The 26,376-nt window shown below is 42.5% G+C and overlaps 1 protein-coding gene across 2 annotated transcripts in view; it reads left to right on the plus strand.

Annotated features, from left to right (window-relative positions):
• The first annotated feature begins 798 nt into the window (after window positions 1-798).
• Window positions 799-26,376, plus strand: part of SRGAP1 (SLIT-ROBO Rho GTPase activating protein 1) — a 137,827-nt gene continuing 112,249 nt past the window's right edge. For both annotated transcript variants that reach the window (XM_062491168.1, XM_062491169.1), the window contains exon 1: window positions 799-1,035. In XM_062491168.1, coding sequence (XP_062347152.1) covers window positions 969-1,035 — 67 coding nt within the window. In that variant the 5' untranslated portion in view covers window positions 799-968. The remainder of the gene's footprint in view (window positions 1,036-26,376) is intronic.

The raw sequence follows: 26,376 nt of genomic DNA on the forward strand, positions 1-26,376 counted from the left end.
GCGGGGCTTTAACTTTCCCCGCCGGATCAAGAGCCTTCTGTAACCGTACGGCGACCTCACACCCCAGTCCCCCGAGAGCATCCGGCCACCATGTGCTCGATGGGGGCGGCGGAGCGGGGCGGGGACTTCCCTCCTCCCACTCCTGCCCGAGCCCCCCCCCCTCCAGGCCTGCTGGGCTCCCGGCTGTAGGCGGGCGGGGGCGAGCGGGGGCTGCACGCACGGGTCCGGCTCGGGGACGTGAGCAACTGCCGGCGGGGCGCCGGAGCGGGCAGACAAGGAGAGGGAAGACCAGAGGCGGGCGGGCAGGCAGGAAGGGAGGAGACAGCGGAGAGAGGGCGGGGAGAAGTTTATTCCCGGAGACACCTCTCCAGGGCGCGGCGGGGGAGCCGCCCTGAGCCGGCGACTGCTCGCCCCGCGAGGTTGGGACATGCGCCGCGGCGCTGCCGCCCGGGGTTAGTCACGGCGGGGCGCCGGCCCCGAGTTCCCACCCAGGCGAGCGCCGCGACAGCAGTAACCGGTGTCTCTGGCGTACGGACCGAGCGCGGCCGCCTGCCTCTCGCCCGCCTCTCGTCCGCCTCTCTCTCCCTGCTTCCCCTCTCCCGGTTACGAGGAGAGATAACAATGGTGGGGCGCAGCCGCCGGGCCCCCGCCCTCGCCTAGTGGAAGCGAGAGCCCCGCGGCCGCTGTTCCGCCGCCCCGCCCTGCGGCGGCCCCGGGCCGCGGACCGCGTTGCTGCCGGCGGCGGTGCCGGGAGGCGATGGTGCCTGCGCCGGGGTTAGTCTGATCGCCCTCCCCGCCTCCGGTGCCGGCGGCGCTCCCGCGGGGCCAGCGCCCGCCGCCTCCTCGGCCGCCGCTCTCTCTCGGGCTTGCGGCCGCCCGACACAACTTGGGAGCTCCTCCAGAAAAACAAGAATAATTAGTGATAATAATTTAGAACAAGGCGAAGAAGCGGAAGAAGCGAGTGGATAATGTCAACCACGAGCAGATTCAAAAAGGACAAAGAGATTATAGCGGAGTATGAAAGTCAAGTGAAAGGTAAGCGCGGGGAGGCAGCGGGAAAGACGCCGCGGGTGCCGGGCGTCCTGCCAGCCCCTTCCCCCGGCTGCCGGCCGAGCCGCCACCGCCGGCGGGGCGGCCGGTCCCAGTTGCCCGAACTTCGGAGCGGGAGGGAGCGCCGAGAGGGCGGCGGAGGCTTCCCCACCCCCAGTGCTCCGAGCGGCGCCGGTGGGTTCGAGGGGCCGGGGCCGGAGCCGGACGGCAGTTGGGGCGGCTCTTCCACAGCCCGGCCCCAGCCGAGCACCTTCCCTTCCTCCACCGACTTCGGTAGCGCCCGGGGGTGTAGGGGGGGGTTGGAAGGGAAGGAGAAAGGGAGGACAAAAAACAAACAAAAAACAAACAAAAAAAAAAGCTTGTCAGTTACTGAGGCGAGAGACAATGCTAAGCCATAGCCATACCCCTTTCTTCAGGCACATGGCTGCTCTCTCCCACCCTCTCCTCAGGGCTGTAGTTTCTGTGCTGGGCTGTAGAAGATGGCTAATAAAGAATTACCCTTGACTGCTGAATGAGCCCATTCAGCCATCCCAGGAAGTATTTCAGCCTCGCATCGCCCGGCTGTATCGCGTCCAACTATTGTGCCAAGGACAGCGCTGGCAGATCCTGGCTTGAGCCACCGGAGCTTCCAGGCCCTCGAGTTTCCTCGCCTAGTGTTTTCTCTCTGCCAGTGTCTTGGGCGGAACAGAGATGGGGAAAGTAGCCACATGGCAGTGGGGTGTGGGTCTCTTGGTGCGCATCCTTCTCGGTGCTGTTGGGAAAAATATTGCATAATATATAAATTGTGATAAATCGAGGGATGGATGTGAACCTGAAACACGGCATTTAAAAAGGTATGCAACACCTTGAACTCTGATTTTTAAAATGATGCTAGTATGCTCCTTACATCGGTAGGGTGTTCTCTCCTTGATGCTGTCCATAGTCTGCGATGTGCAGAGATGGACCATGTCCTCATGCATGTCCGTGGGCTTCAGGAACAGCCTTCCTGCTCCACGCAGGCAAGGGCTGGGGACCTTCTGTGTGAAGCGTCTGGAACTGGGTGGGAGGGACCACTCCTCAGATGTTGAAAGATTTATTGACTTTGTGTACTTGCACAATATATTTTCCTCTCACTTGATCCTAGGACATCAATTTTTCAAGGCACTGGTTTGTAGTTTTGTTGGGTTTTTTCCTCTTAGAAGTAAAGAGGTAGTTTTTGGGGTTATTTTTTCTTAAGCGTAACTTTTTGTGAAAAACGCCTGTCACTGTTGAAAGTCTTTGTGTCCAGGAAAGTATGCTTAAAATAAGAGGTCTGCCAGAGAGGTGGGCAGTGAGGGGTCTGAGCTGGCAGGTAGGCCATGCTTCAAGTGTCTGTCTGACATGGGCAGGGCCAAGACAGTTCTCACATAGCTGATGTGTTCACTGCCACTGAGTCCCTGAAGGTGTGGCGCTTTTGCCTCTCTGTGGGCATGGTGCAGATTTGTCTTGGTCATAGAGCATAAAAAATGTTTGAGATCTTAAACTCATTGCACACTGTGCAGACTGTTCTTTGCCTCCTCCTAACTTGATTGTTAAAGGCTCAGCCTTTATTTTCTGCTGCCAGTTGCTATATATACCAGTCTTTTCTTTTGAATAATGAAGAAAAAATGCCATGCCCTTCAGCTATATTTATTGTATATTTTCAAAAGACACCAAAGAATAAGGCATAAAGTACTGTTGATAACCTGGATTTCATTTGGTGCCATGGTCCCCCATCATAATTGCAGAGGGAGGTGGCATTTGTAGATACAGCTAAATAGGAATTTTAACTTGCCTTGCTTCTTTGTGGTGATCTGGGGTGTGTGCAGTCTGGTCCCACCCAGCTGTCTTGCCGGAATTGTTGGTTAGCAGCTGTTTGAAAAGGTATTCTGGGCTTATTGTAGTCAGAGACGCTTTTTATTTAAACAGCATCACTACAATTGTATTTCAGGTGGCAAGAACTGTCTGTGCTAAGATATAATTCTTCTTGACACCAGCTCAGTGATACTACAAAAAAGCAGTGATATCACTGTGTGATACCTTGAAAATCTTTTTTGATATTGAGGCTTCAAGGCCTGAAGAATCAGCCCTAATTATCCAGCAAGATAGCTTTAAGGGAATGTAGATTTAGGAAAGTCAGATCCCCATATACTGCTTGGAATTTCTTAGGTTAGGAGAAAGGGTGTGGCCAAATTGCTTTTGCTGCCTGTGATTTCTGGTGTTTGCAATGGCTAGCTGATTTCTCACTGCTGATGTGTTTAGTTGCTGAAGGATGTGGACAACTGGGCAGCAGACTGGCCATTTGAAGTCCTCTGGACAGGTGTGTGCCCAGGAGTGCAGCAGCACGTATCTCCCATTCCTTGTTGTGAGGTTGCATTGAGCCCGGCTTGCTGAGCATCAGCCCTAGTGCTTCAGAAACCGTGCCACTGATGTGTGCATTTGTAAATTGTGCCCTAAAATGTCTGAATATTAATACTGAAGGAAGAGGGGCCTGAAGGGTACATGCCCTGGTGGGTATGTATATGGTGCCATATTTGGAAATGAGGATTTGACAGTGCGATTCTTCGCATAGCTTTTCTGCTCTTAACTCCTCACATAGGAAGCAGTAACAGATGTTAATTGTCGTGCCTGTTTCCTGAGAGGTGTGAACTGGCATCTTCTCCTTGGATTCTTAGCAGTATTACTAGATTGGCTATCGATTTAGGAGAGGTCATACAGGAACAGCAGGAAGTCTGTAAATGTTACTTATTTGTCAGGCTGAAGTAAACAAGGTACTTCTGACATTGCGGGCAAAGCATTTTATTGCCCCTTTTTTTTTTTTTTTTTTTTTTTGCAACATCCTTGTTCTTCAGTCTACCTTCTGTCAAGAACTGCCCCAATTGAATCAATAAGGTAGGTGTGTTTACTTCCCTGCACGTTGTATAGAAGGCAGAAGAATATTTCTTAAGGATGTTTTAATACTGAAGTTAGATCTGTCTAGCTGGATGCCTATACCTGTTATCTGGGGGATGTAAGAATATTATGATGGCATGTGTACCTCACTTTGTAGACATAAAGGCACCTGGAAAGTAACATAGCTGGTCATTCACAGTGTCAGTTGTATCTGTGTTTTTCTGAAGAATGTGGTAATTTTATTTGTACTCTGAAGTCTTTAGAGGTAATTTTACCAACCTTGCAACTGGGGTGGGGGATACAACTAGAGCTAGAAAGTGGAAGGAATACTTTTTAGATCAGCAGCAGACTGGTGGTATAGTTATGAGCCAAGTATTAACTTTCTGATGTATGACCCTATTAGATTTATAGACAGCTTGCCTTAACTGAAGGCTCAGTTTTCTACAGTGGCCTATCTTATTTTTTATGTTTTGAGGACCAGTTGCTCTTTGGTAATGCTGATAATGTCAAGTAATGTCTATTGATAAAGTAACTGAGCAATTCACAGTAGTGAAGAAATAATAGAGCATCCTCTGATGTCTGTGATAGGGTGTCTTGACTATGGTAAAGGGTATGCTGATGAGATCTTGAGTACCTGGCTCCGTTTGGAAATTTACTCCTGTAACTGGTCTTCCATGCACAGGAGAAATGTGCTTTGACTAGGTAAGCAGTGTATTGACTATTGGGCCTGTCTCTTCAGAGAGATCCTCTGTAGGTGTGAACTGTTGAGAATCATTGGAGTTTAAATCTCAGCCGTCTTACACAGCTGCTTCTCCAACTGAAATGGGCTGGGGGAAGAGCTGCTTAGATCCCTCCTTTTTCCAACTTCATCTTTCAGTTGAAAATGACCTAGTGGAAATGCAAGCCCAAAAGCAGTTTGCAGAGGAAGACACTTCCCCAGGATCAGTATTTGCATGGCCTTCTTCAGAACAGAGCACTCCTATTTTTCATCAGAAAGAACTTGGTAGCAGTCTGTATTACATTGCCTAACTAATTTTTATGGAAATGAAAATTCTGAATTGTGAAACTGAATTTCAGCTTCACATTAAAAGAACAGAAGAAGCCTCTCTGAGAAAAGGCTGAGTTTTGAAATACAAATTGGACTGCTGTTTTAGTAAACTGGTAGCTATTTTGAATAAAGCCGTTGTAATGAAATGTTTGGTACCTTGGATGATGCCAGAATTCTTGAGGTTTATTTAAAGAAACATCTGATGAATAGATGCCAGTTTTCAAAGTTCAAGTTTATCAAATGTGGTTTAGCAGAAATTTTTCTAGTCAAAGAATTTGACCACATGCAGGACTTTGTCTGATACAGAAAGGATATTGTTCTCCATGCTATTTTCCAGTTGGAGTTATGTTGTGTAATGAAGTTTCTTTTCTTTTCCCCCACCATTTTCTCCCAGCTCTCTGGTCCTTCCTTTCAGAGTACAAACTTGGTTGTCCAGGTAAATGTTAATGAGTTTGTAGATGACTATGCAGCTGAAAGCGGTATCTGCAGATTCAGACAGGTCAGTCATAAACTGAACAGATTTTTGATTGGTTTTGGGTTTTGTCTTGTTCTGATTTTTTTTTTAATTTTTTTTTTATTTTTTTTTGTTAACCAACATACTCAATACTCTTACTCTTCCACAACTTTCTCGGAATGAAAACTAAGGGACTTGGATTATTACTATGCTGTGTACCAAAGTATTTGGGGCATGGGGGAGCCCTACAAAATGCCTGCTTCCCAAAGGTCACGACTGAGGAACTTGAGAGGTTTTAGCTTCTTAGTTTTTATGTACAATTAAAGAAAAAACACCTTTTCTTCATGCCTTGTTGAAAATATCATCAAGAGTGAGGAAAGTACACTTTTTTTTTCCTGGTTTGACCACACACTGTAGCTGCTGCGTTCCTGCACCACAGTGAAGCTACATTTGTTATTTTACTTGAATTTAAAGGTGAATAAAGTCTTGATTACTGTTGCACACATGCAAAGGTAGGTAGTGAATGGATTGTCTGAACAGTGTTTCCTTCTGGTATGGAAATCATATTGCATATTTAATTCATATGCTTTGATGATACACCTTTTCATTAGTCTCTAACATGAAGTTTTAACTTGCTTCTGACTCTGAAGCAATTTGGAAACTTTTTGTGATCACTTCTTTGGGGCTTTTTTTTGCCTTTCCAAGAATACTTTTTGTTCAGTTTTGCTGTTGCACAGCAATGCTCTAAATCATGCTAAGGTCATTTAATTTCCTGCCATTATCTTTTATTGGTCACTTTTTTATGAACTGGAGTTCTAGTTACTAATAAAATTAAACATAGCTTTGAAGTGGCTGCAGTAGGACAGAATGGGATCTGAATTTCTTTCCATTTTCTGCTTCAGACTTTGCTTGTGTTAGGTTTTGCCTTTTGTGAAAACTGGTCTCCTTGTCACTCAGAGGTGATGGATGACAGTGCTGGAAAAAACTGGGTCAGTGCTGTTGAGATTGGATAAGAAATCGCCTCCTGACCATTACACAGCCTGTTAGAAATCACTGACCATGACTTGACAGTACAGCATGTCTGATCTCTGCTTTGCACAGGGATGGACATGGGAGAGAGCACAAATCGAGCAGGGGAGGTGTCAGTGCAAGCTCCCGTGGTATTTGTTCTTCCCTTTACCTTTTTTTCCCCAATCCTTCTGACATCTACCTGTCATGCTATCCCACATCTAATCTCTCTGGTCTCCCTAGTGGAAATTGCTGCTACCTTAACTGGTATTAATCCCTATTAGAGTCTAATCTACTCTTACTGCTCAGCTTTCACAGGGCAAGATAGGCTTTGGAGTGTGGGGGTTTGTTTGTGTGTGAGCGATTAGGCTAAATGTGTAGCAGGGCTGCCTGTGCTCGGGGAGCTGCCATCTCTGCTTCCTGCAGAGTTAGTCTTATGGCAGCATTTCCTCTGTGAGTGGCTTCTCCCACCTTGCCACATATGGACTGGACCTGACTCTTCTAGGGATCTGCCCTGTACTCTGTGCTGTGAGCTCTCTGGGTTGATGTGATTGAGTGCTGGCCATCTCTGAGGCAAGGCTGGCTGACCTTACGCTGTGCTGGGTTAGTCTGAGTCTGGGAGCTGTGAGTCATGAATGGCATCTTGTTCCTGAAGTAATTTTGTCTTTTCTTTCTCCACTTTTTGTCTGTTGAGCACTGTGCCACACACCCTGAGGTTCAAGAGATTGTGAGGTTATATGTGTAGGTACATATATATGCATGTGAAAGAAGAGCAAAAGCTGAGAATTGGAGGCAGTGGTTGAAGGTGCAATGACTGGCATCACTGCTTATGTACCACTAACAGGGATGAGCCTGGTGGGCTGTGCAGTAGCAGATACTTGGGATGAAGTTCAGAGGGCCATTGGTGAGAGCATGGATCAATCTCTTGGGTAAGAGACAGAACTGTCTGCACAGGAAAACTGCTTGCTGTGTATCTTTTACATTGCCAAGGCTATATCTGGCACCAAAACTAAAGGAGTTGGTTATCACTGCTCTTTCCTTTGTTTCCAAGACTTAAGCATCTGCAGGCTGTTCTGGCAGTTTGTCCGGTGGCTTGGTCCTGTGGGAGTGCTCGAAGACAAACAGTTCACTTTGATCTATTGTAATGGAGCCATAATCCTGAGGCACTACTTCCTCTGGAATCTACTGTTTTCTGCAGCTTGTGGAAGTCATCTTCTAGTAGACATTGAAGTGTGTCACAAGTGAGCTGCAGCCACCTAGTAGGCTAAAGGTGTTTTTACCTGTGCTGTGCCCACTAATCCATCTTGTCCAGGCAAAGCACTCATAGTCTCAAGATATTTTTTGTTAATTTCAGTTTTGTAACTGATGAAGGAAGATCTCTCTAAGAACTCTTTCCCTCTCATTTTTTCACCACTGTCACTATTTCTCAGGCGTATACCTGTATGAATTTCGAAGTGCAGTATTCAGTCTTGGATTGTACAACCCACTGGAAACCTGAATTTTACCTAGAGGTGACTGATAAATCCTGTGATTGAGGTATAATGTCATTATGAAAAATTAAGAGCATTTTGGAAATAATCTCAAGCAAATCTGTTGTTCTCTTTCCAAGAACTGGCTTGTATGTAGGGATGGCCATGATTTCATGTTATTCTCCTGTCTTCTCTGGAAGGTGTAAGTGCTTGGTTTAGTTCATAGTTGGCCCAATAAAATAATCCCTTCTTTAGATGCATGGTAATGAGGTAGGTGTTGCAGGCAGGAAGGGAAAGCCCACTAAATGCTCTAAGAAAATGTTGTGAAGGAAGTGTATTGTTTACGATTTGACTCTTTAATAATCATATCTGTGAGATAAATTAAAGATGGTCTGTGTTATTTGCTCCAAACTCTATCCAGTGTAGCACAATGCTACTGATCTGTCTTTAATGAAGTCTCTCCTAAGGTATGTGGGTTCTTTATCAGTGTTTGCCTTGATCATAACATCTGAGCGGCTGCTTTTGATTGAGGTGGTGAGAAGGGAAGAATACTTTGTCTATTTTTCTCAAAAAATGTTTAATAGAACTTGCTTAGAAGCATGACCAGGGATTCATCAGTTAGAATATTCCTGTTAACTTTGTTATGTTACCTATTATTGACCAATAAAACATGCTTTAGTTTCAGTTGCAACCTCCTGAGACTTTGCTTTATAGATGCAGAAGTGCTGACAAGCAGGCAAGGAAGCTGTATTAGCATATTAACTAAAACATTCTCAAAATATACTAGACCTAAATGGTTTTTTATTGTAAAACAGAAGTTGCAAAAAGTATAATTAGAACACTTATGGTGCAGTATTTCTTGTTAGCTATATTGGGAATAAAAAGCAAATGCAGCTGGCTTACTGGATGATGACTTCCAGGAAGTAATGATTGTAACCCTTTACATAATTAGCTGTTGTGGGAAACAAAACTGACTAGAGATTCATGTAAACTATCCAGACTCCTTAACTGACTCAGTGCTTACTCATCTGAATTACTCTGCATGTAAAAGCTGCTAGCAGTTTGTTGGTGCTGTCTTTTGTGAGGAGTCTTTGAGATGCTGCTTGTTTCTTCCAGGGTGTCACAAATGGAGTGGTGCACACTTTTGACTTTGCTCTGTGTGTGAAACTAAATAAGGAGACAGGCTGATCCCCTTTCACTTGGCAGTGTACGTTCTTTCATATGGGAAAAGAAAGCAGTCTCTACTGTTTTAGCTAGTTCGAGTATCTGTTTCCTGAAAATCAGAGGAATCTGTTCATGTTTATGAAGTACAGAGTACGCCAGAAGTCTAATAAGATTCGGTGATAACTCTTGTATAGCTCTGTTCTTTCGACAACCTTTTTTCCAACCTTGCTGTTCTTTGCTTTTCCTTTCTGATTCTTTTTTAAGCAGAGAGAGGATAAACAATATAAAGTATCAGGTCAGAGGGAAGGTAAGTGTTCATTCAGTACCAAGATAAGCAGGCATCTCAACTAAACTTTCTAAGTCAACAATTAAGTTACTATTTTACACAATAATGGAGAAACTGAAAAGATTAAAAGTTACTTAGTTGAATTTTTAAAATATAGATCAGGATTATCTGTTATGCTGCTTGTTCTACTAAAACCAAGCAAAACCACCCCAGAAAGGCTTTCCCTTTTGTCTACACTTCAGTACTGGTCTCTGTGACTAGTTGCTGTGACTAAGTTGCTAGGCATAAAATTACTTTTATTTCTTTGAGAGTATCTATGCAGGCATTCAAAAGGCCTGCTAAAAAGAAAAAAGTTCTTAACCTTATGATAAGATTCTTAATACACCAAGGTTGCTACAAGTGGCTAGACAGCACAGCAAGCTCTACCTCTTGCTAATCACTGATTTGCCAGTGAGTAGAAATGAAAGTGTATAAGCTCTTGTCCATAGGTGCCTCATGTATTTTGCATATTGATGTCTTAATTCTTGACTTAAATAATACTAGTTCCTTGAGGAGCCAGCTGTGTAGTAGAAAGCTAGCTTTTGTGTGTGTTGTGCATGCGGATAACTGCTATGTTTGAGAACTTGACTACTATGCTGTGCTTGCTGCCTGGCAGGCTGCTTGAGGTTGTTTGTATTATGTACCTTTTTGGGGGGCTGTCTTCATTTGTGCCTTCTTAATTTCCAAATAACAGTGCATAAAATTAGTGGGATTCTTATAATGTCAGAAAATAGAATCAAAGTGTTAGTCTGCTCTTATACTTTCATTAAACTCAGAACCATGTGCAAAGTGGGAGAAGGTTTCCACAAGGTTCAGAAGAGATGAGGGAGCCCAGTGTAGGTAGCAGGTCCCCACCTGCTAGGTGCTCCTCTCTGCCCAGGGTGGCAGCAAGCACCATTGTGCATGCCTTGCATCACTTCTTTCCCAGCAGCCTGCAATGAGCAGTCTATGTGCATCTGCAGCTGAGCTCATCGGATTATTGTGGACTGCATTGTAATCCTTTAATTGCCAGCCACTTCTGATACCATGATATTGTAGTTGTGGGTCAAATCCTGTCCTTCTTAAGCAGTATTCCCACTTTACCTGTGGGATGGTGCAATGGACTACACCTTGTGAACTTGTGTGGTCTTAATGAGAAAAAAAGTCTTACCACTCTTAAAGATTTTCTTCCTTGTATCTAACTGAAAGCTACTTTATTTCAGTTCAAAGCCATTACCCCTTCTCCTATGACTATATGCCTTTGTAAAAATTCCAGCTTTATTGTTCATTTTAGGTACTGGAGGATTGCTCTGAGGTCTCCCCTGAGCCTTCTCTTCTCCAGGCTGAACAGCACCAACTCTCAGCCTGTCCTCATAGGAAAGGTGCTCCAGACCTCTGATCATATTCATAGCCCTACGCTGGACTTCCTCCGGCATGTCCTCATCCTTCTTATGTTGATGGCCCCGGAGTGGGATGCAGCCCTCCAGGTGGGGTCTCACTGGAGCGGAGTAGGGGGGAAGAATCCCCTCGCTTGGCCCACTGGCCATGTTCCTTTTGATGCAGCCCAAATCATGTTGAGCTTCTTGTCAGTCCTTCTCAGGGCTGCTCTCCATGCATTTTCTGCTCAGCCGGTATTTGTCCTTGGAGTTATCCTGACCTACATGCAGGACCTTACACTTGGCCTTTTTGAACTTCATGAGGTTTGCAGAGGCACACATTTCAGGTCAAATCGATGTGGCTCCAGGTTAGAGAGAAGGATGTCATGTGAGATAGCATTAAGTGCTTAACACCAGTCAAGGTATGTGACATAATGCTCTTTGCTTACCTACTAGTGCTATAACCTGCATTACAGAAGACCACCAAGTTTCTCAGGCACAGTTTGCCCTTATTAAGTCGTGTTCACCAGTCACAGTATTTTCTACCTGTCTTAGCGTAACTTCCAGGAGGATCTACTGTATGGTCCAGATAAGTACAGGGGAGAGGCTCACATCTCTGGGAAACCTTTCTGGACAACCATAATGTTGAGCAGGAAAAACCCTCTTCTGCATATCAAAAGGGAAAAGTCAATGAAAACAAGAGCCAAACTGTAATTCCTCCAATATATATTCCCTGACAAACAAACCAGTGGGTTGTTGGTAAGAGGGTATGGATGTTCAGAGGGACTGTTCAACGAGACTGCAAGCACATGCTTTGATTGTGGCTTGATTGGCAGTTCAGTATAGCTCTGTGTTGTTTCCTGGTGGTTCCAGGATGACCTCTATAATTGTGGGGGGTAGGCTGGGGTCTCTGCTCAAGCCTAAGAGGACAGACTTTCAGGCTACAGTAGCAGTTTTCAAGTCTTCCATGAGGGCTCAAAGAGGTTAGGGTGTAAAATATCCCATGGGATTAAATTAATAAAAGAATTCTGGCTCTTGTGTTTGCCTTTCAGATGCCACATTTAGTTCCACTTTGGTTGCTGCCTCAGGTCTGAGGAGTTAGTATGTTTGTGTGACTGCACATACTAGTTTACATGCTTATTCTGTAGTATAATTTGAAATGCAGCATCTCTAATATTTATAGACCAGAAACTGACTTGCCTCCAGATGGCAGAGACAAAGTGCCAACTTCATCCATGCTGATGTCATCTGAGTTGCCACCAGAGTAGACCTAAAAATGTTGCTTTTTCTGCTGAGCCATGTGAGAATATGTATGAAATTGTGGCTTCAGGAATCTGATTGGTGCATCCTTTCTAGTGATCAGAGAATTTGCATGAGGAGTTCAGTTCCATATTTTGTTATCTTTATCTTACTCAAAATTGAGTCTTCAGTACAGATCTCCCACATTGCAAATGATTGCTTTGAGAACTAAGGAACTGAGACTTGGACAAGTCTCCCTGGTTTCTTGTTTGTTGAAGCTCTCAAGCTCTTTCCCAGACTTAATGAATATTTAATTATTTACAGGGTGATTATGAATCCATTGCCTGGTAGGTAGAGCAGGCACCAGAGAGACAAGGTTCTCTATGTAAATTCCAGCAAGAGTGTGTTCCTGATCTGCTTTTTTAAAGAAATGGAAAAGGAGGAGTACTGAAGGATTGAGACAATTATGTGACCGTTCTAAATTGAGAATACTTACTTCATTAATCTGGAGGGGGGAGTGTTCAGTGGAAACCTTATTTATTTATCACAGTATACAGAAAAAACCAGCTCTTTCTTTTGTAATGGTTTTTAATCTTGAAGGCCTTCCAGGATCTGCAACAATTTTTGGCACATTGTCTCCAGTTTTGCAGCTAATCTGTGAAAGAAATGTTTGCAAGTTCACAAATGAATGTCTGTTTGCTTGAACCTTTACTTTGATGACTCTTCCTGCAGCGCTTCCTCCATACAGCCTAGTCAGCCCTCGGTCCCATGGCAGTTCTGGCCCCAGGTGCTTGAGTTGCAGATTCACAAACAGCTTTTTTTTTTTATTCCAGACACCAGAAACTTACGCAGCAAATATTCCTGACTTACTTAATATCTGTGAGGAGTAGGGGGTTTGTTTGTTTGTTTGTTTTGTGTGGGTTTTTTGTTTTGTTTTTTGTTTATTTTGTTGTTGTTTTTATTTCTTTTTTGAGAGCAGAAAAATTACTTCAGCTGATGTTTAAACAGGAAAGAAGGGCAGTTGGTCTGCAAATATTAAGGCAAACCTGCAGTTTTTAGTCAAATAACAGTGAATGTTTTGGGGTTTAGTGACTAGAGATGAATGAGGACTGTGCTTTAGTATAGCCTTAAGGAGGAAAAATGAAGAACTCTTTATCAGTCATGACAGCTGATCAAGTTATTTCCTTTGAAGAACTGTTTTGTAGGGCAGCACACAGTCCTTCAAGAATCCAAGCTACTTGTTACTGATTTGGGGCTTTACTTTGGTGTATTAATGGGGTTGTTCTTTGCTTCTACTGCTGCAGCTGTATGTGTGAGGTCAGGTTGTTTGAACAGCTGTATGCAAAGTTTCATAGCTGAGAATCAGGCAAGAAGGTGAAAATGTCTGAATTCTTTTCCACTTAATTTAAAAGTGGATTTAAAATGACCCTCCAGGTATGCTTCTGAACTTGTGGACTGGTGTGCTTTGCATTGGAAAGGACAATTTGTTCTTAGTTCTGTTCTGCACTCCATTCAGTTATCTGATAATTTATGTAACTATTCATGTGATTAATTTTTTAAGATTGTAATTGACTGTTGTGTTAAATTAATAGCAAATGCATTATGAATCAGTTGCAGTTCCTACTGAATAACAGTATGCTTGTAAGTGTATTGAAGATATTGTAAATAAGAACATAGTATATATGTGAAGACTTAATAGAAATTTTATTTCCCTAACTATTTACATCTAATCTGTTATTTTATTAGTTGTAATATCTGACTTGGAAAGCACATGCTGTTTACATTATGTGTCTTTGTTTTTGCTTGGCATTGTTTGTGTTAGGATATTTGAAAATAAATCTATTTTACTAAATAAATCTTTTTTTACTTCCATCTCTGAAATCACTTTTTTTCTCTGTTAGTAAAATATCAGTAGTGTGGGAGATGATGGGGTTAGCTATGACCACTGAAAACTCCCATCTTACTTGTAGGTCTGTAGCAAGGTGGCTCTGGAAAAGAGCTTCTCAGGTTACAGCTTAAACCCTGTGTAGTGCAGTGGGGATTCAGACCTGTTACTAGGATCATACAGGCCATTATTTCTATTACAGTGTGTTTATAACCTTGGAATTACCCCTTTGAATATCATCTGAAGAGTCTGTAATTTTGGGAACACATGCCTCTTGCATTGTTCTTGTGCAAACAAACCTGACTTAGTTAAAAAAAAAGCTTTTGGTTTCGCTTGTTTTGGGGCCAAGACTCTGCTCTAACTTAAGCAAAAAGACTTAATTTAAAATGAGGAGACATCTTAATTCCAGGTGACTGAATGGACTGACAAGAGTCTCCTGAAGTGTAGTGAAGGTACCTATACTTGAATCAAAAGTGGAGCACCAAGTTCCTTGTTCACAATAGTAAATGAATATTGATGAAACTGATTTTTCTCTTCAGGAATTTATTTTTCCTATAATGGCTAAGATTTTTGCTCAGGTCTGGTATTTAGGTGTTTCCTAAACAATGAGGTGGGCTTTGCTGAAACAGTGCCCTATGTGGATGGGGTGGAGCTGGCGCTAGTAGGTGCTGAGGAAACTTCTCAGCTGTGTAAAGACATGTCAGTGCTCTGTAATGTGCCTTGGCTACAGGAGGAATTTGAGACCCACTGCAGTAAAATTTCAGTCAGTTAATGGAATAGGCTGTGAATGCATTCAGTGCACTGAATAGTTCCTAACTAATGCAAGGTTGGAGGGATGAATGAAGTGGGACTGCTTTTACAAGCAGAATAGTTGCAATGTGTCCTGTTAGGACAGCCTTGCTTACTTCACATACATCAATTTGTTGACCTCACTAGACCTCACTCTTAACCTTCCTAGGGCTACTAATCTCCATAATGTCTAAAGGATTTGGCTTAATTTTGGCGTGGGAATGTGCCAAACAAATTAATCTAACTATGAGTCATCATTTTTGTAGCAGGACAGTCAGACCTTGTCCCACAGTCAATGTGTCTGGCTGATACTTTCCTGAGAACTTGCAGGATCTGATCCATGCTTTTAGAATCCTGACTTCTTCAGTGTAGGAGAGACTGTTCTGAAACAAAGGAAATGTAATGCAGAATATACTGAAGGAAAGCAAGAACTGTCACTTGAATCAGATGCAATTCATACAGTAAAATCAGCATAGGTTGTAGACAGGATTATACATACATTACAGAATGTTTCAGTAGTACTCAAGATGCCTTGTGAAAACTGTAGAGGTGATGTTTTCTATTTACTGACTGTTGCTTCCTTTTTTTGCAAATAGCTTAACTAAAACATGGCACAATAAAATAAAGTCACTTCTAAAATTTATTGGAGGCACTGAATTGCGGAGGTAATGGAGAATGATGTGACCATCACTTTCATGTCTGCAGTATAAAATGCAAAAGCACAAGCGTAGTAACAAGGCTCATTTTGATATTTTAATCTTTTAAACCTTTGAAATGGTGGTGTGCTTGAAAGGGCTTCTAAATCCTTTGGTTAGTCTGTGCTGTCCAGTATTGTTTTCAAAATCATAGCAGATAAAGGAAGAGTGATCAGAAAGCTTAATGTAGTCAGAGCGTCACGACCTGTTATGTAAAGCAACATTTGGCAGGGCCTTCCCAGCTGCTGTAAATGAATGTTAACAGCATTTTATCATCTGCTTTCACTGTGTTTATTACATAATCTGAATATTTATGACCCTTTTAGTATGTTTAGCCTTGAAATTGCAATATTGAAGGAAAAAAGTTCCATAGAATATTGAACAAGAATGATTTTATTCTTTTGCTTCATGAACAAAAGTTGTATTAATATTAAAAAGCTTTGAGTTTGTATTTCAAATAAGTTTGCTGAATTGCTTTACAGGTATATATTATTTATTCCCTAAATTATTTATTTCTCTAGACATTGTCATAACGAAAGTATCTTGGTGGTAGAATTGCTGAACATGATGCATCGGTGTGTATATAAAATTCAGAGCTCTAACCAGAAAGTGATGATTTTTTGTTACTTGTAATGCAAGTCCTTGAATCCATTGTGATGATACTCTGTAGCCTTGAACAGACATAGCCAACTTAGACCAGATCCACGCTGCCAGAATCACCTCCATCAGAGAGCTGCTCCAGGTAGGATTCTGGGGCAAGCTGTGGGCCTAGTTATTACTAGGGTTTTGTGTGGGTGGGGTTGTGGTGGTGTGGGGTTCTTTTGTTGTTGTTGTTGGTTTTTTTTCTTTTTTTTTTTTCTTTTTTGGTTGGTTGGTTAGGCTGTTTTTTTGTAACCAAAATCTTGCTTTTTACTGTACTGCACTTCCTCACAAACATGCATGCCCTCTCTCTGCTGTTGTCTTGTGACATGAAATGCATATCATGTAATTAGGGTATGTATGTATGTACCCCATTATGTATCTGGGGACTGGTCACAGATGCTGTCCTGAATGCACTGAATGCATACTTGCATGTACCGTGACTGTACTTGGAATTACATCTAGGATAGTAATATGCTTGGTCAGAAGATGAATGAGGAGCTATAAGTGATTTCCCTTGGGAACCTCTTGGGTTATATTATGTCCCCAAACAGAACTGAATATCACCATTTCAGAAGTCATCTGCAAATTTCTAACAAGATGGTGTGTTCAGCAAGTGGCTCTCACTGATGGAGTTTGAGTGACATTGGTATTGTGGTTCTTTACCATCCTGCAGGCTGCAGGCTCATATTTGCACGTTGTCCACAAAAATTCGAAGTGGAAAACGAAATTTTGCAGCTGAGTGAAATGAAATTCTTGGTCACTTTTATCTTTTGAGTCCAAAATCTGTAGCCTGTCTGAAAGCTGCTGTCCTAAATGCCTTCCTACTGATTGCCAGGACTAGAGTTTGAGAGATGATGGTGTTTGTGGAGGTAGGTCCTTTTTGTATCTAAAGGTCTCATGGGTATAGTGCAAATCCTGTGGTGTTTTGTGACACTATACCTAACTCTGAGTAACTCTGACTGATAATGGTCTGTACTTCCACCCTCTCCACAGTTCAAACCTCATGAACTGGTACAGGAGGCAACTGCACATGACTCTTTAAGTGTACAAATTCTTAAAAATTCGAAGATTGTGGTTACAGGGTGTGGAGTGTTAAGAGACAGGAAGTAAGTTTATCTTACCACATATTTTTTCACAGTATTTTATCCCCAGGCAAGGTTGTTATAGTTACTGCAGAAGTCCAAATGGATTCTCTTCCCTTGTGGGGATTAGATTTAAATATGTATTGTTCTTCTGAGCAATAGTATTGAGCAGTCAAGTAAGATTCATAATGGAACAGGGAAACCTTTAATTAGGATAGGAGTTTCAATTGCATTCTTCAAAGCAAAGTGCTTTGTGTAAGAAAAACTTTCATTGAATCAGATAAATAAAACAATGGAGGGGAGAAGGAAGTTCGGAAGAAGCACATCTACTTACAAAGTTAAATATGGAGTTTACAATAAATGTAATTTTTGTTTGGGAAATTCTTAAAATAGGATTTGCCTTCTCCCAGTCCCACAGCATCCAAGTCAAGATATTTTGACATGTTTTTCAGCTTATTCAGTGGTTTTTGGATTTCTTGCTGGCTTTGATTTTTCGTTCAGGCGATACCTTTATTGCAATATAATTTTTGTAGCAATGTTTACATGGTTCTAGTATGTTTGGTTAGGTTGGTACTTGCATTGTAATTGCATTCTTCCCTTACTCAACTTTGTACTTACTTCATGTGACCTAAATACAATGCAGTATTTCCTTTAAACATAAAAAATTATAAGTAATCTTTTCTGGTGTGTTCTGGGGTGTACATTGCTTTGTGTTGTTGAAGTCTTGAAGTCAGTAAGTAACCTTCTCTGCAGCCTCAGCAAGTTGCCAGTGTGCAATAAATCATAAAACTGGCACTTTTAAGGAAATACCTAATAGCTTGCTTCTGAAATTACCTCTGACAAAAAAAACCCCAACAAACTAGTCTCCTCTTTCAATCAGACACTGGTAAGAGGAAGCCTAGCAGGTTTGAAGCTGGCTTTCTTTTGCACTCGCTTATTTAAAGTTTACTGGCTTGTTATATACGATGAGACAATGGAATAATCTGTCTTAAATGAATTTTTTAAAGGAAAAGCTCAGAAAGATGTTGATGATTAATTTGATCACCTGTCTTATGCCCCTCCTCTGCAGTTTAAATGCCAAATCCAACCCTGACAAAAGACTGCCGTTGTCTGGGAAACAATTGATTCTACTTTTTGTTTGGGTAGAAGAGATCTCAGACATGTCTCAAGGTTGTCCATTTCCCTAATTACCTGTCTCTTTGGGTATTTTACAGTTTTCTGCTCAGTCCTATCAGGAGAACACTTTCCAGAGCAAAATCCATGTCCCTTTAAAGGACCTAACCAAATTAGCTAAATTCTGAAGAAAGCAGTTGGTGACTTCACTGGACTTTGGGAAAGGAAGGCCCTTTATGTTGAATAACTGATATGATCTTCTTTGCTCAAAATTTTATTTTGTGGAATGTTCTAGAAAAATATTCCAGTTTTAGTGGGTAAGTGGTAAACTCCAAGGTACAGAACAGCATCTCAGTTGTGGAGGTGCAAAGAATACTTCATAATAGCAGTATACTTGAAAGTTACTGAAACCTACTGCCCTTACCCTCATCTTGCATCCCCCTTTAGTACATCCCACGTGAGTAATTTATTTGCCAAATAAAGCTATTGTACTCCCTCCCCTTGGAACAACTCAACTGGCATATGGGATTCTTTACCCGGAAGGAGAGACAGGGATATTGTGTTGCATTTATAGAATGTGCTACTAAAGGGCTCTTCCTGTTGCCTGAGTTGATTGTGACTGGTTCTTGTTTGTCACAAGGATCAGTACAGTAACTAATACCGAGGGAGGTATTAGTAACCTGAGAGTGGAAATTCAAAAAGGTCTTTTTTTCCCCCTGAATATCAAATAGTGTCTGTTACCTCTTGTACTTTCAATGGGCATTGCTGAGAAGAGTCTGGTTCCCTCTTGTCTCTTCTTTCCCCGTGTCCCCCATTAAATATTTTTACTCATTGTTAAGAGCCACCTTGAACCTTTTCTTCTCTAGGATGAAAATTGCTTTAGTGCTTTAATGATTTTTGTGGTCTTTTGCTGAACTCACTCTAGTACTCTCATTAGACTGGAGGGCCCAGAGCTGGACACAGCAGTGCAGATGAGATCTTACCATTTTTAAATAGAGACAAAAAATCTTACTTTACCTGCTGGCAATGCCTTCCTAGTGCAGCCTAGGAGGCTGCTGGCTTTCTTTGCCACAAGGGACACATTGTGAACTCATGTTTAACTTGGTGTTCATCAAGACTTTTTTTTTGTCAGGCTGCTTCCCAGCCTCTACTGTGTACTGCTGCCTGCAGGTTCAGAACTTAGAACTTCCCTTTGGTAAATGTTACGAGGTTCACATCTGTCCATTTCTCCAGCCATTTGAGGTCCCTTTGAATTGAAGTTGATTCAACCATTTGTTTTATCAACTTGTTCTTCTCAGTTTTGTATTTAGTAGGCTTGCTGAGGATGTCCTCTTACCAATCATCTAGGTCATTAATGAAGATGTAAGAGTAGTGGCCCCAGTATCAACCCCTGGGGTATGCCACTATTGACTGGCTGCTAGCTGGACTTCATGTTGCTGATTGTAAATCTTTGAGATTGACAGTTTAGTCAGCTTTCAGTCCACCCCAGTGTTTGTTCATCTAGTTCATACTTACATCAGTTTTTCCATGAGGATATTGTAGAGGAACAGTGCTGAAAGCCTTACTAAAATCAGGATATGCAATATTCTGTATTCTCTCACCCAGGGGACTCATCTATTTGCAGAAGGTTACCAGGTTAGTCAATCCTGATTTTCTTTCATAATTGCTTACTGACTGACTATTTGAAATTACCTTCTTGTTCTTAATGTGTTTGGAAGGTATTTCCAGAATTACTTTCTCTTTTACCTTCCCTTGGGTCCTGGTGAAATTGGCTGAACTTTAGTTCCTGGGTCTGTCTTCTTTGTCTCTTGACTATAAGAATTGCCTTTGATTTTCTATTGTCCTGAGGAGCCTCTCCCAGTAGTTATGACCTTGTGAAGATATTCCAGAATTGCCTTGTAATGGCATTAACCAGTTCTCAGCATTCATGGGTATGTTCCATTAGGTCTAGTGGACTTAGGTATGTCCAGTTTGTGTAAGTGTTTGCTAGACTAATTCACTTGTACCAAAGGTAACTCATGCTTTTTCTTGACTTTCCCATAGGTTTCAGGAACACGAGAATGGGAAGGCCAAATCTTGCCACTTAAGTCCAAAGTGAAGGTGCCATTGAACATCACTGCATTTTCTCTGTCCTTAGTCACTATGTTCTCTGATCCATTCAGCAGTAGTCCCATATTTTTCCTTCATCTGCCTTTTGTTGTTGATATACTTGCAGAAGCCCTTCTCGTTGTCCTTCATGTCCCTAGCCAGATGCAGTATCAGACAAGTTTTGACATTCCCAGTTTTCTCCTTGCATTCTTGGATAATGTCTTTGTGTTTTTCCTGGCTCTCTCTGGGGCTTTCTCTTATATGCTTCCTTATGTTTGAGTTTTGTCGAGAGCTCCTTGTTCATCTGTTTACCCTCCCTGCCATTCTTGCTTGATGTTCTGCTCACTGGGGCAGAACTAGGGCATTCTTGAACTTGGAGGAGGTGATCCTTGGAAACCAACCAGTTGTCCTGCTGCTAGCAAGTCCCTGAAGAGACCAGGGTTGGCTCTCCTGAGGTCCAGGGCTGTTGTGCTGCTGTTTATTTTGTTCCTTCTTCAAGCCATTCTGAATTCCATCATCTCGTGGTCGTTGCAGCCCTGATTGCTCCAGCTTTCACATTCCTGGCCATTTTTTTCTGATTTGTAAGTATGAGATCAAACAGACCATTTTCTCTTATTGGCTCCTTAATTACCCATGTCAGGAGGCTATTATCAGGGTACTCCAGAGACCTCCTGGATTGCTTGTGCTTGCCCCTCCAGCAGGTGCCTGGACGGTTAAATTCTTCCATGACAACTGCAGTCTGCAAACATGAGGCTTCTTCCAGGTGCGGAGAAGGCTTCTGTGTTCTACTTCCTCATGATTGAGTGGTCTGTAGTGCACACCCATCACAGTGCTGTCCATGTTAGTCTGCATACTAGTACTGAGCTGAAAGGTCCCACCTGACTCTGACTTGCTGCCTATCCCAAGACAGAGCTTCATGCATTCCCATCCCTTCCTCATGTAAAAGGCAACTCACTCTCCCCCCTGTCCTGGCCTGTCATTCCCCAAAGAGCCTGTATCTGTTCATTGTAGTCCAGTTGTGTGAGCCATCTTCTTACATCTCTGTGATCCTGATGAGATTTGTAGCCCTGCAACTGCAGTCAACCTTCTTAATTCCTCCTGATCACCACCCTCCAAATGTTAGTGTACAGGTGTGTCAGAAGAAGTATCCCAGTCATGCTGATTTCACAGAGTAGGTAAGAGCTTCCCCGATACCATTCCTGTAGGTATTTTCTTATTTCTATCCATACACCTGAGGTGGTCCCCTTCAACCCTCTTGATTAAAGCTCTCTCTTCTCCACGTGAGGCTGGCCTTTGTCATCCTGTTTCCTCACTGGATTGTAGTTCTCTCCCCCCCCCCCCCCCCCCCCCCCCATAATTTTAGTTTAAAAGCTCTCCTTCCTGCATTGAACAAAGATCCTTTTTCCACTGTTTTATGTGAGATTTGGGTGCAGGGGTTCTTCCTATGTGGTGGTAGCATTTTGGCAGAATCATAGAATGCTTTAGGTTGAAAGGGACCTTAAATGATATCTAGTTTTAATCCCCTGCCATGGGCAGAGACGCTTTCCACTAGACCAAGTTGTTCGGGTTGCTTCAGTGGCTTTGAACACTTTAAGGTTCGGGAAGCCACAACTTCTCTGAGCTACCTGTTCTCATGCTTCACTTCCCTCACACTGAAGAATTTCTTCCTTATATATAATTTAAATCTGCTTTCAGTTTGGAGCCATTCTCTCTTGTCCTGTCACTACAAGCCTTTGTAGCAAGCCTCTCTCCATCTTTCTTGTGGGCTCCCTTCAGGTACTGGAATGCCACAATTAGGTGATCCCAAACCCTTCTCCTTCTCAGGCTGAACAAACCCAACTCTCTCAGCCTTCCCTCATAGGAGAGGTGCTCCATCCCTCTGATCATCTTGGTGGCCTCCTCTGGACTTGATCCAGCAGGTCAGTGTCCTTCCTGTGCTGGGACCCCAGAGCTGGATGCAGCACTGCAGGTGGGGTCTCACCTGAGCAGAGCAGTGCAGAGGGGCAGAACCCCCTCCTTCCCCTGCTGTCCACTCTGCTTTGGATGCAGCCCAGGACACGTTTGGCTCTGCTGTGAGTGCACATGGCTGGGTCATGTCCAGCCTCTCCTCCAGCAGCACCCCTGAGCCCTTCTCAGCAGGACTGCTCTGATTTGCTCATCCCTAGCCTGTGTTGATACCAGGTCCAGCACCTTGAACTTGGCCTTATTAAACCTCCTGAGACTGCCACAGGCCCAGTTCTTGAGCTTGTCCAGGCCTCTCTCAATGTCATCCTGTCCTTCAGGTGTGTCCACTCAGCTCAGTGTCATCTGCAAATATGCTGAGGGTGCACTTGATCCTTTTGTCCATCTTGTTAATTAAGATGTTAAGTAGCACTGGTCCCAGTATGGACCCCTGAGGGACACCACACGTCACTCATGTCCATTGGGATGTTACGTGCTTCAGCCTGGACAAGGTTTCTGTGCAAAAATTGCATTGTTTATTCTGCCTACAGGAGAAAGCTCCAGGAAGCTTTCCTGATGCCCTTCTGTATCTACTGACCTTTGGTCTGCCAACTTTCCACCTGCTCACCCACTAAGACACAGAAGGTATACAGAGAAAGGAGGTGGCTAGTTCAGGATAATCAGGAATTGGTTGCTGTCAGGGCTTTCTGTGCTCTTCTGGATACATTTTGACAAAGCAGGGCATTTCTAGCATGAGCTGTCCCAGCTGCTATTAGGTAATTTCTGAAACTGCACTGTCCAGAAGAAAAGAGAATAATATGTTGTTTATAAAACTTCCTGTGAGTGTTCTTCAAGTAACCTGTGTGTATTAGGAGCTTTTGTTTGGTTGGTTGTTTTTCCCTAGCTCCAGTAAAAATCACTTTCTCACCTTGATCCAAATGAGACAGATCACATGGTGTGGTTGTACCAGCAGTGAATGTGTACTTACGATGGATGGATTTCTGGAGCTTATTAACAAAATTTCATACAACTTAGATTACATGATAAAATCAACCAGGAAAAATACTAGTATATAGCAATTAAACTATATACTGCACTAATACTATGGGTCTTTGTGAATTAACATTTTTGGTTAAGCAGTAATATTCCTCTATAAACTTTTTAAACCATTCTTGCCCGAGTAATTTTAGAATTAATTCTGTAGGGTGGATTTAGTGCAAGAATGTCCTAGGTTACTGACACATGCTGACTGTAGTATTTGCAAGATTTTTTTCTGTAAGCAACCAAAAAAAAAAAAAAAAAAAAGAAGAGGTGCATCTTCCATCTTAATTGAACCCTTGAAATTTGTGCCTACAAACAAGATGAAAATGGAAACTAGATGTCTTGTCAGCAAATTGCAAGCTATTGGTCACAGCTTTAGATGAAAGCTAGCATGACCTACATCTGTCGTGTTGATACAATGGTGTCAGCATTACAGTTTCATTGTTTAGGTTTAAGGTCAAGCCTGTTGAGACCTCTTTTCATTCAGCTTTGAATGTATCCATTTTCATTAAGTTTTTCAAGGCTGTATGAAAGACTCAGCAGGGCAAGATGTGATGCTGAACCTGTGTTAGTCTTGCAGTTATCAAACTGTCTCATAGTCACAGATGGTCACTGCGATTGTCCACACCAATCTACTGCTGGAGCTTCTATTGAAAGGACACAAAACTGATGGTACAAAGGGACGCCTTTTTTTCCCGCCAATAAATGAGGTTAGTGTTGCTGTGAGCTGGCATTGTCAAAGGTTTTGTGCTGGAGAAGAATGGTTGTTGACAAAACAGTTTCCATGCTAAAAAATGCTACTCTTATTCCTAAACTTGGAGAACTTTCCTTGGTTGAGTAGCTGCTAATAGCAGAGTGGCATTTTGCAAGTTATTTTCATTGATTATTTGCATGATGGTTGTACTGGGAAGTCTAATCCGTCAATATTATTTACTGCTGTCAAGCAGTAAATGTGAGCTTCCTAAAGTAGGCATGTTTCTGTTTCATAACTCCATTAGAAGAAAATCTCTTTTACTGTATGCCTTTAAAAACATCAGAGGCCTTAATTGCTCCATTTCTGTGTTTAATCCTCAAATGTTAGTGTCCTTACATACGTTGTAGGAACTTGGACAGTTGTCTCTTTGAGTTAGGTAACTTGGTTAACCAAGTATCTTGCTTTTCATGCTATCAAAATGGATAGTTTTGGAGCTAGTAAATAAATCTTCCATGCCTTTCTTATTGGCAGTGTAAATGTGCTTTTTGTTTTGTCTTTACACAGAACTGCTTTTTCCATTTTCCTACTACCATTTTCCAAGTACCTTTTCTTCCTTTCAGGGTGGGGGTGAAAGCCTCTGTACAAATGACCTGCCTGTTTTGTTAACAGACTGAAGAAAGTTTTTGTGAGATTAAAATGGTTCTTGCCTGAAAGAACAATAGAAAGCAATAAAGCTGTTTCATATTGTATGGGATCCTTTGTGGCCTCTCTAGATACTTTTACCAGTGGTGAAGGAACCTTTAAGATTCAAGTGACCACAGCGATGAAATGGATGCTTGTTCCTGGATGGGAAATAGCAAGATTCTGTGGACACAAATTGAATGATTCACCCCATAACAAAGTACAGAGTAATAATGAAGTACAGTTTAGAAATCATACTTTAGTTACTACAGTATGGGGATTTTGGGATGGGTTTGCCATGCCCGTTATTTCACTGGAGGTGTCCATTGGTTAGTCTCCTGTGCTACAGTGGAGTTTTTTAGCCCACTAAGTCCCTGAGTAATTTTTGAGTTGCCTTTTGCCTTTGGAATTTCATAGCTGAGTACATGAATGTTTGCTTGTTTGTCGTGTTTCTTCATCTGGCCTGTCAGTCTGTAGCTACATGAAATGCCTTGGACAGGTGTAAGTTACAGAAGAGTACATTTCTACATGTGAGAGGTGCGGAAGCTGTTAATGTACTTAAATTTGCATTTTATGAGAATGAAATACTTCTGTACCAAAGATGGAACTGATAAAAAGGAATATTTTTCCCATAAAATGAAAACCATTTGCAGAGGGATGTATTTGACTATCAGAGAAAGAAACTTCCAACTTCTTTCTGGCTTGATAATTCTGTTAACAAGGGAATCTCAAGAATGAGACTTTTTGCAAGGAAAGTGATGAATATTGATGACTTTCAGATTTTGCAATAACTTAAAGGAATTTGACACTGACCTAAAGCTGAGTCACTTGTGTGACTAGTACTTCATAATGATTTCAAACAATGTGTCCTTGCTTCTGTGATCATGCTTTCTGCTGCCCTGCTTAGTCTCAGCTCTGGTATTATTTTCTCATTTCTGCCTTGGAGTATAGTGCATGAAAATGAGTACTTAAACAAATATTATGTAAATTATTAGAATTTCTCAGTAGTGATTTCCTGGAAGCTGTGTCCTGTTTGATGGATGGTTTCGATGCTTGTGGTTTCCTTTCTCATAGCTAGCTATTATGATGTCAGTGTAACTCATGCTGTGTGTTTTTCAGGCAGAAGCTTTTTCCTGTTCTTTCTGATCTGTCAGGTGCTTAGTAAAATAAGCAGTAAATGTACTTGAGTCAAGCAGTACAAGTTTCAGTTGGCCTCTCCAGCCCATGGTCCGTAGAGCTGTGAGGAATGGGAGCAGGAAGTGGTGGGGGTGACACACTGGGATGATGGGATCCTGTAGCCTGGCCCCTCCAATGCAAGGTGGAACCAGCTCTAGCCGCTTCAGCAGCCTCTGTGCCAGCCAGTCCTGGCACCCTCTGCTCCTACATGATATGCAGAAGGGCTTTTCTGACTGTGGTTGGTTCTGGGACCTTACCAACTATGGACAAACAACCTGTCAGTGAACTGGTCAGGTTTAATTATATACTAATTTGAGTAATACTGAAAAAGAACTGGTTTGGATTTTCTATAGTCTCTGTCAGAGCAGAAATAGCACTTAATCCTCCCTTTTCAGCTTCAGCTTAACTTCACATCCAGAAAGAAATCAAGATCTTGCCCTGTCAAATGCACTGGAGTCAGGCAGAGAACAGGTCTTTTAAAGACAGGTCCGTAGGTTGTGCCAACACAAATACTGGCCATGTTTCATTTCAAGACACTGTTTTCTGGC

Source organism: Cinclus cinclus, chromosome 4, assembly GCF_963662255.1.
Source record: "Cinclus cinclus chromosome 4, bCinCin1.1, whole genome shotgun sequence".
Lineage (NCBI taxonomy): Eukaryota > Metazoa > Chordata > Aves > Passeriformes > Cinclidae > Cinclus > Cinclus cinclus.